At 40.8% G+C, this 21,115-nt stretch overlaps 1 protein-coding gene across 3 annotated transcripts in view; it reads right to left on the bottom strand.

The window, feature by feature from the left end:
- ESR1 (estrogen receptor 1) overlaps nucleotides 1–21,115 on the bottom strand; it is a 191,183-nt gene that overhangs the window by 41,899 nt on the left and 128,169 nt on the right. For all 3 annotated transcript variants that reach the window (XM_087817203.1, XM_087817204.1, XM_087817205.1), the window contains exon 5: nucleotides 10,003–10,141. In XM_087817203.1, coding sequence (XP_087673329.1) covers nucleotides 10,003–10,141 — 139 coding nt within the window. The remainder of the gene's footprint in view (nucleotides 1–10,002; nucleotides 10,142–21,115) is intronic.

The raw sequence follows: 21,115 nt of genomic DNA, 5'->3' as shown, positions 1-21,115 counted from the left end.
AAAAACACATTTCGATGCTTAGGGATAGAAAGGAAGAAGTTAAACAGTCTCCACTGCCAGATGATAAGATTGTGTATTAGGAAATCCCAAAATTAATAAACTAAACAACAAGAGGATTTAGCAAAGTAGTTGTCTATACAACAACATGCAAACAGCAATTATTACCTACATACAAGATGTGCACTTATATATGTATATATATAAAATATGTAGGCTTAATCTTTAAAATACATGCAAAATATAAGGACACCTGAAAAGGCTTCTAAAAGACACAAAAAAAGATTTGAACAAACGAAAAGGCACATCTTATTCTTGGATAGAAGATTCAATGTAGTAAAGATAATAATGGTCTCTAAGCCAATTTATATTTAACATGATCCCAAGAAAATTACCAACAAACTTTCTTATGGAGTTAATTCTAAAGACCTCATGGCAAAAGAAACAAAGAACCTGTATAACCCTAAAAAATCAAAAGGCAGTACTGGAGAAATATGTGGAAAATAAATATCTGTCCCATTAATTAACACACAATTTAAAGCTGCTATAAATAAAGCTCTGCAGTGTTGATGCATAAATAAACCTTAGCAAATAATTAAAATTTCATAGAAAGACTTAAGGTTATAAAGAAATTTAGTATATGATTAAAGATACATTTTAAATCACTTGAGAAAATATTGACTTTTTAGAAATGGCTTTGGGAAACACAAAAGCCACCTGGAAAAATATATGTCAATCATTATTGCACACAGTATATCTAGATAAATTTCAAATATACCCAAAATATAAGAGTAAAAAGTAGTAGAAGCAAACAGAAGTGACTATAGTTATAACTTGGGGACAAACAAAAACCCTTCTAATAAAAGGTTAATATACTTCTGCTATAAAACTTAATTTACAAAAGCTTTCTCCATGGCAAAAGTCTCCATAAACAGTTTAAATGCAAATGAGAAATTGAGAAAGATATTGGCAATTTATATTGAGAAAAGTTAGTCTACACAGAGCTCCTAAAAGTCAAGGGGGAGAAACCCAGAAGTTAGACGATATATTTTGTTATCGTCATAGGACAAGACTGAACAAACCCACATGCCATCAATAAGGGATTCTACCCAGTGGAATAAAAAATAATCATGCAAAGGAATAAGGGAGATCTTTACACACATGTGTGTAGTAATCTTCAAAACAATATACAGAATATTGTATATAATATATTACTTTTGTATATGGGTGGGGATATGACTACATACAAGCATACACCCATACTTCTATCCACCATATATAGCCAATCTTAGTTGAAGTGTGACATTGTAGGGGGCAGCCAGTGGAGAGTAATGAAAGTTAGACTCTCTGAGTACATCTGGTCATAAAGTTTTGACGACTTTGGAAACAAATATTTTACATGTTCAAAAAAATTAAGTAAAAACTATAAAAATGGAAGGCAAGTTAGAAAGAATGATTCTTACTCTGTATCAAGTTGGTGACATAAGCTCAGAGGGAAGGCAGTATTTGAACCCTATTTTCAGTGGGATATAGTGAAAGACAAATGGAGCTACTTAGAAATCTTGAATTATATTCGATGGTCTGCTTGTTAGTAGAAAGACTGGTATTATTTTTAAAATGTTTTCATACAATGTAAGATAATCAGAGTAATTATGGTGTTAGAAACCAATGTTTGAACTGCAAATATTAGTACAAAATAATATGGGTTTGTGTGTTTTAAAAGTGTTTATACCCTAATTTAGCCCATTAAAAAGGACAAGAAGCAATGGCAACTCTAAAGTAGTGAAAACACCAAGTGCCACGAGTGAGTTCTAAATACTAGTTTCTCTGAAATAAATGAGTACCCCTTGTAGAAGTGGCTGGTTCCAGCTCTGGGGGAGGAAATTTACAATACGAGGGTGGGAGATGCCACTGTGCTCTTTAGCAAGGAGGCATCGGGGACTAAAAGGCTTATATCCAAATGACATGGAAGTCGACATGAAGGAACTCTCATTAGCCAAGGATGGAACAACTTGGGCATCCAAAAAGGATAATAAATCGATTGATACACACTAAATAGACAAAAATCCATGAGCTCATAAAGCCACTAAAAATATTCTCCCTGGATACCTCTGGATGGAACTAGGGCATCCCTCCCCTTTACACAGCTGCTCTCAAGGACTAGAACTCCACTGCTGGCTACTGGAGATCTCAGAAAGCCACTTTATATTTCCTTTCTCTGGTTTCCCTACCTATTTTCTCTTTCATACAGTATGTTTTTATTCAACACATTTACACTCTTTTTTCCCCCCTACCTATTTACTAAAAATGTTATTTTTAGGGACAACAAGAATCTCCTTATTAACAAATCCCTTTCATCTCACTCCTGCCCACCTCTCCGTAGTGTTTGTTATAATTCACTGTCCTTTTTCTTTTGAAAGCTAACTCTTCCTTGGAATCAGATATGTTGTGCTCCTGCTTTTCAAACAACTCTGCCTTAACCCCAAGCTGGGAATCTTTTCTACTTATAACTCCCACGGGTCAACCATCTTCTCTCAGCCCTTTGGATGCCTCTTTCTCCACTGCCTACTTATCGCATTCATTGCACACTTTGAACTCTGGAAATGACTCACATCTTTTATTTCCAGATTTTATCTACATCTCTGTTCTGAGCTCCAACGTTCTGCTGGACAGAGCCTTCAGCAGATCCTCCGTGTAGCTTAAGAACAACTTGCATGAGGAAAAACTCATCGGATTTGCCCAGTATCCGCTTTCTCCTGTCTTCTTAATTCTTATCTGTAGCACTGCCATCCACTCAAGACCACAGACCTTGAGACCCGGACCCCACACCCTACCCATAGTGAATTATGCGCTCACTCAGGCTCTGATCCTCCCAGAGCCTAGGGTGGACCGCGTGCAGTCTCACCTGCACGTGGTATTAATCTTGTCCCCATCAAATCTGGAGATACAAAAGAAGCCCTTTCCTTACCAGGGGTATGCAGAAATCTTATCATCATAACGTGTTTGCTGCATCCTATTTTCCAACAGTAAAGTCATGATGGAGCTTAGACTCTGTGCCAATGATGGATGGTAAATATTTCAACAAGTTAAAAAACAGATTCTCTGTTTTGGCATAAAACCAAAAATAAAACTGAAAGTGTGTTGCTTACATCTCCTTTCAATTTTATACAATGAAAACACAGGTAAAATAAAAATAAGAATATTTAATGACTTAAAAATGCCTCTAAAATCATCAGAATTCCAATGGCATTTTTCATAGAAATAAAACAAACAGTAACGAAATGTATATGGAACCACAAAAGACCCTGAAGCACCAAAGCAAGCTTAGAAAGAAGAACAAAGCTGGAGGGGCCATGCTCAGGGAGGCATAACACTCAAAATCTATAGCTTTGATTACTATTACAAAGCTATAGTAATCAAAACACTACAGTATTGACATAAAAACAGCCACATAAATCAATGTAACAGAATAGAGATCCCAAAATTAAACCCTCATATCTTGCCATGTAATTTACTACAAAGGAGTCAAGAATATACAATGAGGAAAGGACAGTATCTTATATATATGTGTGTGTGTGTGTGTGTGTGTGTGTGTGTGTATGTTTCTAAAATTGATTTCAGAAAGAAGGGAGAGAGAGAGATAGAAACATCAATGATAAGAGAGAGTCATTGATCGGCTGCCTTCTGCACGCCCCTGCTGGGGATCAAGCCTGAAACCAGGGCCTGTGCCCTGACCAGGAATCAAACCTCCATATCCTGGATCCTAGGTTGATGCTCAACTATTGAGCCATGCCGGCCGGGCAAAGGACAGTATCTTTAATAAATGATGTTGGGAAAATTGGGCAGCCATATATAAAAAAAGAAAGAAAGAAAGAAAAAGAAACTAGACCACTATCTAATACGATTCACAAAACTTACTCAAAATTGAGTAAAGACTAGACCATAAGACTCCTAGAAGAAAACATAGGCAGGGAGCTCCTTGACATTGGTCTTGGCAATGATTTTGTGAGTTTGATATCAAACGCAAAGGCAACAAAAGCAAAAATAAACAAGTGGAACTACATGAAACTGAAAAGCATCTGCACAGCAAAGAAAACCATCAACAAAATGAAAAGGCAACCTGCGGATGAGAGAAAATATCAGCAAACCATATATCTGATAAGGGGTTAATATTTAAAATATATAAAGAATTCATGCACTTCAATAGCAAAAAAAGAAGAAAACACAGAGGATCTGAAGAGATATTTTTCCGCAGAAGAAATACAGATGGCCAACAGGTACATGGAAAGATGCTCAACATCACTAATCACCAGGGAGCTGTAAATCAAAACCACCATGAGGTATCACCGCACACGTTAGAATGGCTATTTTCAAAAAAGACAAGAAATAGAAGTGTTGGCGAGAATGTGGAGCAAAGGGAAGTCTTGCCCACTGTTGGTGGGAATATAAATTGGTGCAGCCACTGTGGAAAACACTATGAAGGTCCCTCAAAAAATTAAAAATAGAACTATCATATGGTCCAGCAATCCCACTTCTGGGTGTTTATCCAAAGAAAACAAAAACACTAATGTGAAAAGATCTATGCACTCCGTGTTCACTGCAGCATTATTTACATTAGCCAATACATGAAAACAGCCTAAGTGTCTGCCAAGGAATCTACACATCAATCAGACGCGGTGTATACGAGATACAATGGAATATTATTCAGCTATAAAGCAGCAAATCCAGCCATCTGCACAACACGGACGGATGGACCTGGAGGGCGTTATGCTAAGTGAAACAAGTTGGGCAGAGAAAGACAAATAACGACCTCACTTATATGTGGAATCTGAAAGCAAACAAAACAAGATGAACTCATAAACACAGAGAAAAGACTGGTTCGAAAGAGGCAGGGGTTAGGTTATTTTATAACTTCTGGTTATAAAATAAATACGTCCCGGGGATATAATGTACAGCATGGTGCCTATCATTAATAATACTTTATTGTGTATTTGGAAGTTGCTAAGACAGCAGATCTCGCAAGTCCTCATCACAGGAAAAAGAAACTGTAGCTATTTATGGTTGTTAACGAGACTTAGTGTGGTGACCACTCTGCAATATATATACAAATACAGAATCATTATGCTGTATGCCTGCAACTAATATGACGTTATATGTCAATGATATCTCAATTTTTAAAAGGAAAGTGACAGAGAAAGATAAACCAGACATGAGTGATGTGGGAACAGTGCTTCTGCTTGAGTTCATTTGTATGCTGATTTTCCTTTACCGCTGGACAGTAAATTCCCTGGGGACAGGCCTGCCTCCTACACATCACTCCCCGTGCCCTTCAGTATCATGCAGAAGCCTAGAGGTACGAGAGCACTCAATAAATAACTGTTGAGTTGACTGAAACTGAATCCTGACTAACACGGGCTTGAAGGTGGCCATCTCCCTTTAGCGCTGATTTTGATGGCACTCAGGAAAACCAGGGAAGATTTTTCCAATGCCAATGTGGACAAGCGGCTATGATTAAAGCAGATACGCAAGGTAGGTTTCTTGATTATCCCTGCGTAGCATGTGTGACTAAAATAATATTATTTTAGAATTAAACTGTCAAAATATTATTTTGATTATATTTTAAATTAAGCTGATGGCTCACTGTGAATATCAGGGCAAACACAATAATAATGTGGTGCATAAAAATGTAAGAAAAGTCAAATTAACCTCCTACACAGGACTAATTCTTCACTTGGAATCATGCCTTTTCCTCTGGAGCAATTTTATGTTGAGTGGATCCTTACTGTTCACAGGCTTATTGCTCTTGAGGAGTTAAAGACCTGTGGCTTACCAAGCTTTATAAAATAATGCTACCTAATTGCTTTGGTTTTTAAGGAGAAACCTTGGTTTTGATGTTTTGTTTTTCACTTTTTCCAGTAGATCCCCTACAAGCGTTTCACGACTGATGGTCTTCTTGGTCAAATTGATTTTTGCTGAAATTCCAATATGTGTGTCTGTGTGTGCTTGTGTGTGTGGGGGGGGGGGGGCGGGGTATTTAATATATTTGTTGATATATAATTCACATAGCACAGAACTCAACCATTTAAAGTGTACAACACAATTGGGGTTGGGTCCAATAGATATTTGGATTCATTTTCAATCAGAGGAAGCAGCAATAATGGCAGCTTGGCTAATTTTTCCCTTCCTCGGGCCTCGGTTTTTCTCTATGGCTTCTGGTTTCATTTTCCCAAGCTTTGTCAGGACGCTAAACCAAACGCTTGTAGGCATCACTCAGCTGGCACCCGCCGTTGGGTCACTAGGGCTCAGCAGCAGGGGGAACCAGTGGAATACACAGCAGCGACACCCCCTCCCTGCCGCCTTCTGCTCCTGCAGGGGCGGACAGAAGCATGGAAGAAAGCCGGCGTGACCGCATGCGCCGAAGGGATGGAAAGCGCTGCCTTCCGGCTCTTCTTCACCCATGTCTATTCGGCAGGAGGAAAGAGGTTAGGAACAAGGTCCCTGAGGTATGAACGGGGTGAACCAAAGCGCCTCTGCGACCTTATGGAGGGGCTCCAGCAATGCTACTGAAGTAAAGAAAGTGTCCCCTGCCCGGGGCTGAATGGGGTAACCCCCCCCCGCTCCCCCAGCTACTGCGACGCTCCCTTCCAATGGGCACGCGTTTCTCCAAGGGGAGAGGCCTGAAAGGCAGTGTGAAGGGAGGGCCTTCTCTTCACGCCTGAAACCTCTGGGGGGACCGCAGTCCGAATTCAGCAGCTTCCTGCGGAACCTGATTGCTTTACTCTGCCAGGTGAAGAAGTCTGCAAAGAATTTGCATCCAGTTTTACACAGAAAAAAAAAAAGGTCAATTAAAAAAGAAAAGCCAAGCTCTGGCCGGTGTGGCTCCTTTGGTTGGGTGTCGTCTTGAGCACCAAAAGGTTGCCGGTTGCATTTCCAGTCGGGGCACATGCCCGGGTTGCGGGCTCCATCCCCAGTGGGGGCGTGCAGGAGGCAGCCGATCGACGCATCCCTCTTGCATCGATGTTTCTCTCTCTCTCTCCCCCTTCCTCTCTCTCTAAAAAATCAATAAAAAATCTTTTTAAAAAAAGAAAAGAAAAGCCAATAAAAGCACTGCTAGAATCATGGTTTTATTTTCATGTTTTTATCCTCATGTTTTTTTCTGAAATATTGACAATAAATAACCTAAAATGACAATGCCCTTTCTTCTAGAAAATGACTCTTTTAATACAAAGTAAATGTATCATCTGAAAACAGTCTGCTACATGGTGGGAGAGTAGTAAGAGAGGCGAAAGATTTGCCATGCAGCCACCCGTTTCCCTCTTGGGGGGCACCTTTTCCTCTTACATACCCACAAGTTCAAGAACTGTCTGCCGTCCAATTCCATTTCCCACAGGCAGAGCCCCCCCGGGGGGGTGATGCCCTCAGCCAGACTAGGCAGAGGGAATGTTCTGCTTGTCGAATCCAGCCCTGCCTGTCAAATGGATAGGCCTTCCTCTTCCGAGAGTGAATGGGGGTCTAGAGTGGTTGGCCTTTACCGAGAAATCCGCAAATACTTCTCAGAACTTGCTAGCACGGACGGTGCCTACCAAACAGAATTAGACCCTTGCAAACCGGGTCATTTTACTGAACAGGCCATTTACAGTATTTCCTCCAGCATCACCTCTGCCTTCCAGCGATAGCAAACTTCACTCCTGCAAAAACGGAGACCCCCACGAGGAACGATCTAAGTGGAGCATTTTCGCTTCTGTTTTCCGTCTATGTTTTTCCAGTGTGAGCACTCAAGCAGGACTGAATGAGGAGGCGTGTTCGGAGTTGACACAGAGGACAGATTTTCTGTTTTCTGTGCCAAAACACACCAAAGAATTAGGTGCTAGGATGGAAAAATAAGTTCTCTCCGCTTCCTGATTGCTTTCACAGGCCTTCTTATTGTCTTTAACTTTCCTCTTGTAAAACACACACACATATTAAGAGAAATTACTGGTTTCTTTATTTATGCCTTATAATAACCTTTATTTCTCGGCTGTCACCGGAAGACATGACTGCCTTACTTGACTGGAACTCACTGCCCCGGGACACAAGAAAGAACTGGAAATTGTGGGTAGACCAAGCATGGCGAGGGTAAAATTAGCTTTCAAGCATGTGACTACCAGGAAAGTTATAAGCTGCCAGAATCAAGATATCATGGGTTGTCATCAGGGAGTACATCAAGCAATAATTCTTTTCAAATGGGCTCAAGATAGAAATTATGTCCGCTGCTCACAGTTGTGGAATGGCAACCCAGGAGGCTTTTCTGTTCCTGTAATCACTAAGCCTCACTCGCCAGTGCTAACATTTGAGTAATTACAAGGAAAGGCTGGGGTAAATCTGGTTCTTCTGATGGCCTTGGTAGGAACAAACGCCTGGATTTGCAAAGGTTTGAGAGAACAGGACAACATTATATTTATTGATCTTTGAGAGAGAGAGAAAGGAAGGGGGAGAGGGAAAGAGACATTGATCTGTTGTTCTACTCACTCATGTATTCATTGGTTGCTTCTTGTATGTGCCCTGACCGGGCACTGAACCTATAACCTTGGCATACTGGATAGTGTGCCAACCAACTGAGCTACCCTGCCAGGGCTGAGCAGAACTTCATAATAATTAATCACAGATAAAGCATAAAGCTCTGTCTCCAGTCAGCAACATCGGTAATCGTGGATGACAGGACTATTTGACTACTTCTATGCAGATGTAAACAGTGACCAACACTTGTACAGTTCTCGTGTACTTAAATAAATGTTGTTGTGACTCTGCTCCATGGGGGCTGGCAGGCGTAGGGAAGGCCAGAGAGGGGCAGGAGATGGGGAGGTGGTGTGGCACTCTCAAGTGAGGGAATGCACGATGTCTCCAGACATTTCATCGTGGGCAGCCGGGCAGTCCTGGACTGCTGAGCAGAGGGAAAAAAGTTAGCAAGAAACAATCAGAAGATAGTCATCTCCCATTCCAGTTGCCATGTGGCCCCAAAGATAAGGTACAGCTGGAAACAAAAGGCTGCAGAGGCAAACCAAGAAAGGCATCGCGGGACTGGAAAGAGTGCGAAGGACATGTGCACAGGATAGGACGCAACATGAGTGTGCCACAGCCGGGTAGAGCTTGAGTTGCAATCCTGGCTCCACCATTATTAGTCAGCTTGATGCTTTCTGCAAGTAGCAGAAACTTAGCTTCCTTTCTGGTGAAATGTGAATGGCAAGCTTCCGAGGAGCGCTATGCTGGTCGATGAGATCATGTATGCAAAGCAGTTAGCGCAGTAGCTGGTGCCGGGCAGGGGCACAGCCGCTAGTAGCTGCTGGTGAGTACCGTCTAATTCTATCACCCTGAGCAATGACTGAAAGACAGAGGACAGTGGGACTCACATCCCAAGCAACCCAAATAGGATACGTTAAATAAGGCAGCACGTTTGAGAAGTGAATTCATTTTCTAAAATACACAAGCAGCCTCTATGAATTCACAGAACTGGAGAGGCTTTCAGAAGCTTGGTCAAACTTCCTCATTTACGGATGGGAAAATTGGAGAAGGAAATGAAAAGGCTATTGCTGTTTGGATGTACAGGGGCCAAAAATATCTTTTAATTAAAGGAAGGTTAGTCATCATTTCTTTTATATAACACAAGGTGAAGGTGGCGTTAGAAAATTACAGTTCATAGTTTTATAAGCACACACACATATATATACACATACATACATACATATACATACAAACAGGTTCTAAGTATTTTCGCCGTAAAAATAGTAGACTCTGTATAAATATACAAATGCATATATACCCATATTTCAGAAATAATAGAGCTAATCTGGAAAGACGCCTAGCAGAAAGTTATTCATAGCCTCCACTACCCAAGTTCACCCATTTGTAGAGTAAGCATACCCGATAAAATTCTTGGAAGCTTCATGGAGTCCTGAATGGAAGAGCTTCAGGAATAATACAGGGACTATAAAGGTTGTGCTTTCCCCAAACTACCACCGGGTCACTCACCTGTCCAAGAGCAAGTTGGGAGCAAACAGCAGCTTCCCCGGGTGCTCCATGGAGCGCCAGACAAGACCAATCATCAGGATCTCTAGCCAGGCACATTCCAAAAGGTGGACCTGGTCATGGAGGGTCAGATCCACAAAGCCTGAAACAAGACAAGAAAGACCCTGCTGACTTAGAATACAAAGTAGTCACTGCTGGTGAAAGGAACACAACCAGGGATTTGAACTGTTATGGTCTATTTTCTATGAGCCCTCACTATGAGCCAGAAGCAATGCTAAGTGCTTCTTGTGCACAATTTCTTTTAATCTCTTATTAACACAACAACTCTAAGAGGTAGGAACTGATGGGGTTACCATTTTACAGATAAGGAAATACATGTTCAGAGAGCTTATATAGTTGCTAAAGTCAGAAATGGGAATATCATCTCCAGAAGCTATGCCCTTGAGCACAATTCACACTATCTCTATGAGCTGCAATTAATTATAGACTTTGGATCACAAGACCTAGTAAATCCAACCACACAAATTAAGATATGCCAGAATCGCAGAGGCATTAAATTAACAAGATGTCCACAAAGTTGGCTGCTTTTAAATAAGTTCCCTTGCTCTTTTCCCCTGAGGCATCCCAGAGAGTCTATTTCCTTCCTCGCTCTCTCTGCCCTCAACCTTTGCTCTCTCTGGTCCATGAGACTGGCTCTAGGAATAATCCCAACTTTCTGTGCCCTCGTCTTCATTTTCTCTTCCTAATATTATACTTTTATTAGCTACCTATGCTTATTTTTATTAAAAAGCCAAAATATAAGTTTATTTTCCCTAAGCAATCAAGTATTGATAGTTTGCCTACTGGGTGTTTCTTTTGGGGGAGTGTCTTGGGGCTATCACAGGATCAGCATTAAACAATTAGCTCATCATTTCTTATATATTTAAATGCCATCTTTTACATAATCCTTACTGCCAAACAGGTGATGTTCCACGTAGGCAAACATATATAATGTAAGCTAGAGAAAGGCCTTAGAATCTGTGACCCCTCCAGCTCTTATCCCATAATCAAGCCTCTTCAATTCTATTTTTGAAGAAATGCTGAAGTTCTTCTTCTCCTTCCTATATTCCCACTGTTACCATATTAATTCAATTCACAAGAGTCTCTCACTTTTTTGTCTGACTTCTTTAACTCAGCAAAATTATTCTGAGACTTATCCATGTTGTTGCACAGATGAATAGTTGACTCTTTTCATTGCTGAGTGATAGTCCACTGCATGGATATATCTAATACATAAATACAATTTGCTTAATTTTTCATGGAACATTTGGGTTGTTTCCAGTTTGGGGTTATTATAAATATAGCTGCTAAGAGCAATCTATGTACAACTTTTGTATGGACATGTCTTCATGTCTCGAGTAAATACAGGGTGGGACAAAAGCAAGTTTACAGTTATGAGAATGCAAAATGGAGTTTATTCTTGTATTATTATTTATTAATTATTGTATTATTTTCCATATGAACTACTGTAAGCCTACTTTTGCCCCACCCTGTATTTAAGAGTATGATAGCTGGATCATAAAGCAGGTGTATGTTTTTAACTTTCTAAGAAACTGCTAAACTGTTTGCAAAAGTGACTGTTGGGTCGAAATGGACTAGCCTGGCTCTGGAGGAAACACTGCTGGAGGCAGGAGGAAATGCTTGGTACCCAATGTCCACTGGGATAAACCCCTCCAGGGAGCAGTACTGATCGGGAAAGCTCTCAGGGAAGCTTTAATTCTCTAATATTTCACCCCAGTCTTTCGGGTGAAGTCTCATAATAACAATGTAAATTCACCCTGTAAATTAAATTCATTTTCAGAAATGTTAACATTCAAAAGTGAGGTCTTTTCTTTCATGACATTCACTGTTTGGGGTGGAAAAAATGTAACCATGTGATCATTTCACCCCTGATCAAACCCACATAGTGTCTCTCAACACCCTCCATACACCTGGAATAATCACACAGGATGAGATCTGGGGTTGTCACTCGAGAGAACTGCAGCTGGCCATGGAGCCAATCGGTTTGGGAAAACCAAAGAAGCACTTTCTGGTGGCAACCTCAATATTACACTGAATCATACTTTTAATTCCCACTTCAAAACTTCAGTGCTGTTTCAGCCAGACAGTTTTAGTGGTCTTTGGATAGCCTCAGGAGCTCACCATGACCATTGCCCCATGCAAGTCTGGCGATTATGAAATCTGTCTGAAGTACGTCTGTTGGTAATAATTTTCAGTCTGAGTCCAGCAGAACTGCCGATCCTTCTGATGCAGACCTCTCAGAAAGAAATAGTCTGATTACCTTCCCTATCTGTGCATATTGTCTGCAGACAAGCGTTAGTGTGTCTTACGACAGCGTCCTCTTTAAGTTCCTAGGGGGAGCAAAGGAGACTGTCAACCTCGATGAATGTGAGGGTGACTGACGGAAGTTAATAGAGGGAGTGTCTGCTTTCTTCCAATGTAAGAAAGGCCTCAATATTATTTTCACCACACAGGAGCTAAATACCCTTTAGGTGTGGAAGAAATATCCATTAATCCTCCCAATTTATAACCAATGAAGACAAATAATACAATAAATTTCAAACAAAATTATATTGGGCCAACTAACTACCTATAGACATCAAGTTTCAATCCCTTGACTGATTTTCCTTACAAACAGAAAGAGATCTAATATGCAATTTCAACTGATCCGCTGTGATAACTTAGAGATAGTCAACAATGCCTCCCTCGTACACTTGAAAGTGTTGCCAGTATAAAGGTGGGAGCTAGCAGCATCTATAGGGTATGAATAGAGGCATCAGTGACAGGTGACACAGTGAGAAGTGACTCATCCCCCTATCACTTAGGGACTCCCATCTTAGACAGTGACAAGGGGGCTGTATGGCTGTGGAACCCACACCAGTGGGACAGAACACATACCTAAAAAGTAGTAATAATAGTTGATTGAAACCAAGTGAAATCAGATACAAGGAAATCTCACTTTCTAAAACTTTTTTTTTTTAAAAAGTGAACATGGGTATTTTTTTCTAGTCTTACTTACAGGTCCAGTAATAGAGTATCCAGAGATAGAATATTCTGGAAACAACAGACATGCCTCAAATCCTACTTCCCACCCCGTGTGGGCAGCGATCGTCCACAGAAAAGACCCTCTGTGTACATACAACCACTCATTCCCAGCCTCATCACCAAGGAAAGGCATCCTGCTTCTGTCCTCCATTAAAGAATAATTGTACTTCCTTAAAGATTTTTAACTAAGTTTTAACTTGAAAGGAGCTCATGTCACGTCTTCCCCCTCCCCTTGGGCTTGGCCAGGCCCTCAGCCCTCTTCCTCCCTCTGCCAGGGGCTGCCATACAAACTGCTCAGTTGGCCTGGGCCCAGGGAAGATCCTTAAAGCCTCACCCTCTCTTGCTGGGTGTGGTAAGGGGCTTAGAAACGATGTCGAAAGGTGTGCAGAGATCCTTAAGCAAAGTGACTAACATAATGTAAAAGCCTGTAAAGTTCTGCACTGCTGTGGAGTAAGAGATAAACCAGAGTGGCTCTTCAATAGAGGCATGAAAAAAATAGGCACTACAGTAATGATATTTCTTGTTTGCGTGACATCCAATCCATAGAGATGCAAACCAAAGTAGAAACCCTGTAAATAAAAAAAAAAAAAAACTCTCCTCAGGGAGTGCTATCTACAAAACTAGATGCCAGGTGGTTGGTTCCCTTAGTAAATCCACTGGGGGAAAAATACTAGTTTCCTGACCTTCAAAAAAATTAATTGTGTTCTGTCTAAAGATGACCCCAATGTTCTCCAAAATGTCATTTATGAAATTGCCCAGTGCATTCCTACTGCGTTGCCTTAACTCAATGGAAGACGTAAATAATTCAGCTTTTTCCCCAGATGTCTAAGACTCTGCAAAGGTAGAACAAGTTTAAAAGAAGGAAGGAGGGAAGGAAGGAGGGGAGGGAGAGAGGGGGGACGGACATGAGATTATAGCATTGTCGGCTACAAGCTGACTGAAGTGTGGGATCCCTGGGAGAAAGCCTACCGAAGAGAGAATATCAGAACCACCTAGAACCCAGTTCAAATGCTAAGCAGCCTTCTTAGCCTCCATTTTGTAATTTTTTCCTTTTTCTACAGAAAATAGGAACTTAATGCCATACTACAGACCATGCATTCCATGATGTAGTGGAATATGACCTTCCCCCATCAAATAAATCTTGGATTTTCGTTTCTTTTCTTTTTTGATCTTTATTATTGAGAGTATTACAGATGTCCCCTTTTTCCCCATTGCCCCGCTCTACCCGGTTCCCGCCCCCCCACACCATTGCCTGTGTCTGTGGACAGTGCGTGTATGCATGTAAGTTCTTTGGCTAATCTCTTCCCGCACCCCGTCCCTCTGAGATTTTCTTTCATATGCAAGTCCCATTGCAGAGAGACCCATTAAAACCTCGATTCCCACTCTGTAAGACTTACAGATGTCTCCAATAACGTAAGAGCATCAAAATATTCTTCTTCAAGAAACAAGTTTAACCCATTTAAACAAATAATGTCATGTACTACTCTTACCAAGTATGTACCACCGCTACAAAATAAAATAATGGTAATAGGGTATCACTAGTTTAGAAATATTGTGAGTCACAGCGCAGGAGCCGTGTCTATCCCGGCGTCCCTCTACTGTAGTGACGGGCAGTGTGCGCAGGCTCCCTTCTGGCACAACACCGCCCAGCCCAGGCTCTTAACTAAATATCCACCTTGCCAATACCAAGCAGATGCTTTCTTGAGGCTACAACAGTCCCCATCCTCAGGCTTTATTACACAAATACCCCTTAGAAAGATGATCGTGTGTTGAAACAATTACAGGTATGTTCAAGTCACCTCCCAAAGTAGGACTTTTTGATTGTCTGCAGGGCACCTCCCCCCAAAAGGAATGAGAAGGGTGGAAATATGAAAAGACTATGAACTGATAAGTCAAGCAGACCCCGCCTGAAATTCTCCTCTGGCCCGTGACCAGTTACTTAAGATTTCTGAAAGCCCTTCCATCTGTACAATGCAGATGGACTGACCTCTCACTAGGGTTACTGTAAAAATAAAGCCGTTAGCAGATGTCCCTGAGTACCAGAGTCACTACTCAATGAATATTAGTTCTCAGCTCTCCTTCATCCAAACAGCCTCCCTGCCGCCCAATAGAAGAAAGCACTGCTTTTGCAAACCAAAAAGGGAAACGTTGTGTTTTAAAATATTTTTGATCTAGAACTTCAAACTGGAATTGGCACACTGTTTGCCCTGACTGAGTCATGACTCCACGTTGTTTTTTCTGTTTACTGTTTTCTTTTTATTTATATATAAGAATAACCCAATAAAAGGATAAAAGACTTCCTGGACATCAAACAGCTCTTACAAAACAACATTTTAATGATTTAAAGTGGAGAGAACAAGAGCATGTGGATTATATTTCTCCTAAAATACATACGTGAAAAAACGAGGAAAAAGGCACGTTTGGAGTTTTATTACACTCAAGCATTTCAAGATGTTTAGCAAATCCAGAATGCAGCTGTAGGCTTCCACCCCCAGGATAAATGATTGACAGTTTTCTACTAAACTCAGCAGAATTGCACACGTTCGCTGCCTCTTACTGCCTTGGGGCAGAGAGGAAACTTGCCCTGTGGCGACCACCGGCCTTGGGAAATAAAGCTGGGTTCTCAAGATGAGTGCTCAGCACTGAAAACCAGGCGTAAGTGAAGAACTGAATGTGACAATATTCAATGGTTTAAAAATATGTCACATTTAGTATAGTTCACAGCCAGCTAACTGAGTCAAGACTGAAGAATTCAGTATAAAGGTTTTAAAATAAACAAAGGTACCGATTTTTACAATGAATGGAGCACACCACAAATACCCTCAGAAGGATGAATCTGTGTTGAAACCATTGCAGGTGATGAAAGTCCTGATAGCTATACGGATCCACAACTTGACTGCCAGTCTTGACTGTGCACCAGGGTACCGTGTCTGGTGTATATTATGGAGACGTTTCTGCCATCATTACCAATTTCTCCAGACCAATGCAACAGAGCTTCATCCACCTTACCCTGAGAATTATTTTTCCCTAGACAGCTTCAATGGTGCTGTTTCTATGGCACATCCAAAATAAAAACTAACACGCTGTCTGCGGTCATTCTACTTCCCCATTTTTATCCAAATGAAAGAGAAAAACCAGCAGAGAGCTTTCTCGGAAGGGGCTGAGAGAGATCCCGTGTCTCTCTTATCATGCATACAGGAGGTATAATCTAAATGCTGACGACCGTCTTCCCTCTGAAAGGGTCTTAGAGACAATGACTGGCCTACTCATTGCAGGCTTACTCATGAGGAAGGAAATCCAAAGCCAAACTCGTTTCAAGTTTATTCAACTGTTGCTTGGTTTTAAAACCCCTCCCAGGACTACATTAAAAAACCAGACTCCTGATAATATTCCTGTAAAAAATTATTAGACTAACCCACAGAAATGTATTCAGACTCCACTTCATAAACTTCCCAGCAGTTTTTCCTGTTCTAGACATCAGCCCACAAGCATTGTTTAGTCACCCTACATGTACTTGTGTGTGTGATATATTGCCCATCCGTCAGTATTTAATTATGTTTACACATCAATGCATAGGACATAAAAAGAGTGAATGGAAATAAATTTTCTCTGATTCACAGAAATAATTATAGAATGTCTCTGACTAGAAACTAAAAAACAGAGCTACTGTATATTATTAAAGCACCTCAAGATTTTAAGGTTTAGAATTATGGATTATAGCATAAGTAAAATAATTATAATACGAAGGAGGAAATTATTCTTGACTTTAAATATGAACTTCATGAAATGTTTCCTTAACCTTTATTCAGTGCTTCGATTTACTGGACACCTTTAATGGTTAGATATGTATTTTCTTATTTTTCAAAGTCTGGATAGATCTTAATTCCAATCACAGCATGTATAAACTTGTGAAGTGCTAAATAACTTTCTTTAAAATATATGTTCTCAGTCCTGGCCAGGTGGCTCAGGTGGTTGGAGCATCGTCCTGTGCACTGAAGGGTTGCAGGTTTAATTCCCAGTCAGGGTATATACCTGGGTTGTGGGTTCAATCCCCAGTCAGCACATGTAACTGATCGATGTTTCTCCCCCTCTCTCCATCTCTCTCTCTCTCCCTAAAATCAATGAATACATCCCTGGGTGAAGATGGAAAAAAAAAAAGGAAAAAAATATGTTCTCAGTTTTTGTAGTAAATTCATGAGAATATGCTACTGCATCTTTTGTAAAGGGGCAGATGAAGGCATTAGGTTTCATCTCTCATATACGCCTTCATTTATTTGGCAAATTTCTCCCCAGATTTAGTAGCAGGAAACGGTTTTCTTCTCCTAAAGAATGCATGTGCTCCTTTTTGTTGGAAAGTAAAAACAACAGAGCTTACTGAGCACAGATCCTGATAGTGTTCAAAAGGAGTAACCATTTTACCTGTTTCCTGGAAAATTACTGCCTTCCGCCTACATTTTCCTGACCTCACTTTTGACTGTACTGTTGAATGGCAAGGCCCCGCCTATCAGGCTTTGCCAAGTAGATGGGGGATAAATTATTAAAATGTACCTATTTGTGCGCATGCATAAGTATCCTTTCTTCCCCCCTAACAACAAGGAAGGTATGTGACGACAGGTGAGGAAGTACTTTGTCAGGAGAAAAGAAATGATCCCCCAGCTATATGTGACTCTAGAAGGGAAAATCGGTCAGGACTTTCATATATGAGGACAAGGCTTGGGGATGAAACAAAAGTCCCTCAGAGAAAACAAAGCAGATGGCAACTCCACCTTGTTACCAACCCCATCTGTATTTCCCTCGGAGCCGGGCTTATGAAGACATGGTTGTCATGACGATAAGCATTTGAGAAGAGCTCTGGAGAAGCTGATTAATTTGAGAGTGTCTCCTGCTTCCTCATTTTCCAAACACACAAAAATACCCAGCACCCCTACCCATCAAATAAGCAATTCTATTCCTCCTTGTATTGGCTACAATTACCCTATATTGATATTATAAGATCTGCACACTCTCACGTCAAAACCCCCCTTTACTCCGATACAGCAAGCTCGAGGGTAAACTAGTCCTTTATTTTTAATCAGCAAAGGCAATATTTCTGTGTGAGAGCTCAGAAAGAAAACAATTTCAGCTTGAATAAGAAAGGGGGGGAAAGCAAAAGAAATTATTTTTCAGTTTCTGAGAGTAGATTGGCAACTACAGAAGGAAAGAAATTATTAAGCTATAAAGTACTTAAGATTGCCCTTCGACGTGCTCATCAAATGGGCAGGAAGGCCAGCCCTGCGGAGCCATTTGGGTCCCCTGATAAAGAGCATGGACCAGCTGCATTTGAAAAGTCAACAAGCACTTGTACCTTGGAACATACATTTTTTCCTGTCTACCTAGAATCATACCTACAGAAGCATTTCAAATACTATTGTCATCAGTCTGAATTTTCCAGATAACTGTATGCTCCCAGTAAACACTACAAATGTCATCATCGACACAAAGACCTAGAGGGGAGCAGACAATCCCCTTTTTAGAGCACGACCCCCAAACCAATGGACAAGGATGCTTTCCTCCTACCTCGACCCAGCTCAAGTCCCTCAGTACAAGGAAAATGGATGACTATCTTACAGTTTTAGGGAGTGTTTCCTGAAACACACACACACACACCACACACACACATTTTATTTTAAAGCTACAGGAACACCCACCATTGCCAATGACCCCGGGACACCTAGTTCCAGAATGAATTAGGAGCTTTTAAAAGAGAGGCATATCCTCCCATTGTCTTATTTAAATTCAGAATGTTACAATGTGAGTTCTACAAGGCAAAATCACCAAGATGTAAAAGAAATGCTGAGTATTCAATACTTAACACTTCCGCTGAGAGGGCAAGGTCCAGGGCCCTATAGCAAAAAGGGGTAGGGCAGTCGGTCTGGGGTTGGTGGGGGCCTGAGGGTCTCACCAGTGCTGAGGTTTATTTGGAAAAGTCTGCACCCTGTCTTCTGGTCTCCCCACAACTCCCCACTTCCCACACTCCTCCCTCTTCTACCTCAGATCTGAAGTCAGTGAACATTGACCTTATATATACCATTGCAGAGAGAGGCCATAGGGTTAGAAAGCCACAGAGTATTTTCCCTTCACCCCTGGTAGAACCTTTCATAGGCACAGCTAATTCTGCCAGGACATTAAATAACCACTCTAAAAATAGAGTAGGTAGCTAGGTGAGCCTGGAAGAGAGATTCCCTAAATGCCTATTACCTTCAAAACAAGAACTAGTCCATTTCTTGCCAGCTCAGCTTGGCTTGAGTCCCCTCAATAATGTTGACTTCCTAAGGATTACAACAGGAACTACAAGAATGTTTCTTAATAAAAATTAAAAGTAACTACATTGGTTTTGTAGGGCAGCTATAACAAAGAACCACAAACTGGGAGACTTAAAAAGAAAAGAAGTAGTTTGGAAGCTAGAAGTCTGAAATCAAAGAGTCAGGGGAACATGCTCTCTGAAGATGCCAGAGGAGATTCTGTTCCATGGCTTTCTCTCAGTTGCTGGTGTGCTGGCCACCCTTGGCATTTCTTGGCTTATAGATGCATCATTCCAATTTCTGCCTCCATCATCACATGAAGTCCTCCATGTGTCCCTGTGTCTCTTCTCTCTTTGTTAGGACACCAGTCATATCAGATTAGGGCCCACACTAATCAAGTATGACCTCATCTTAACTTGATTATATCTGCAAAGTCTCTATTCCCAAATGTGGTCACAGTCACAGGTACTAGGGACTTCGAGATAGCTTTGAGGGGATGTAACTCAACCCATGATATTAAGTAACTATAAACATTTTACCACTTATGTGGCCATGTTCAATATTCATCAAATATTTATTGAGCATCTTCAATATATACAAACCTGGCATGAAGCTGGGTACAGTGAGTACAGAGATAGAACAATGTTCTGATGCTCAACAAGCTCATGACACATAAGAGGAGAAAGGAAAATAAATGTATGATAAAAATGACATGTGTTGAGTGTCAAAACACAGGGAAGTGTCTGAAGAGCAGGCACTTAAGAAGAGGTTACTCCTTGGGGGATTATATATGCCTTTCCCTCTTCCCAGGACACTCTTCCAAGGACTTCAACTCTCAGCATCAAGATCAAGTTCTGATTCCCTTGGTAGCTCTTATCTGTGTCTTTTTGGTTATTAGTATTTCTCACAAGATTGGAAGCAGACTGAGCACAGGGGCTATGTCTTGATAACACTGTATCTGCAGTACTTTTATCTGGCTGATAAAAGGCTCTTAATAAATATTTGTCTAATGAATGGGGGGGGCGCTAAATTAACAAATGAGTTGAAGATGGTATAAATGAGTCATCTGCTGGAGTTGAGTGCAGCAATTTGAAGAGCTTCCTGAAAGAAGGTCTCCAGTTTCTCAGTGAAGGAGGTAAGGTCCTCCACTGAGAAGGGTAAGGCGGTGATAAGATAGGGTGTTAGGGTAGCATAGTGCAGGATTAAAGTAGTTGCTGTGGGAATGGGAAGAAAGCAAGAGTGAGAGAGAGATTGAGAGAGTCAGTGCATCAGAGAGGCAAGTAGAAAATTGGGAAACTGAACTCTTAGACTTTCCAGCCTTTCTAAAAATGTCTAAATATGGTCACAGATTAAATATTAATGTATCTTTCCCTTTAACTGAAAAATTGTCCTTTTGAGTATATTGTCATTTATCTTAAAAACTCAGTATCATCTAGGCATAGATCCATTTTTTATAAAGCAAGAATTAAAATTTAAATACCCAATACATTTGTTCCTTACATAGAATAATATTTAACAACACTCATAAATACAGTACTCTTTGGAGTACTTTGAAGCATAAATTACAGGAAAATTAGTTGCTTCTCTATTCTGAACATCTACTATGTGCGGGCGCTGGATGTTAGGGACAAAAACTTAATATGTCTTGGTCTCTGACTTCAAAGCTAAGAGAAAAAGCAGTCCAATTAAAAGAGGATTGGAAAATAGTATCTAAGACCACACTGTTGGACTACACTGGGCTCACTGGCAAC

This window comes from Miniopterus natalensis, chromosome 5, assembly GCF_054644295.1.
Source record: "Miniopterus natalensis isolate mMinNat1 chromosome 5, mMinNat1.hap1, whole genome shotgun sequence".
Classification (NCBI taxonomy): Eukaryota; Metazoa; Chordata; class Mammalia; order Chiroptera; family Miniopteridae; genus Miniopterus; species Miniopterus natalensis.
This window is presented reverse-complemented; position numbering and strand designations above follow the sequence as displayed.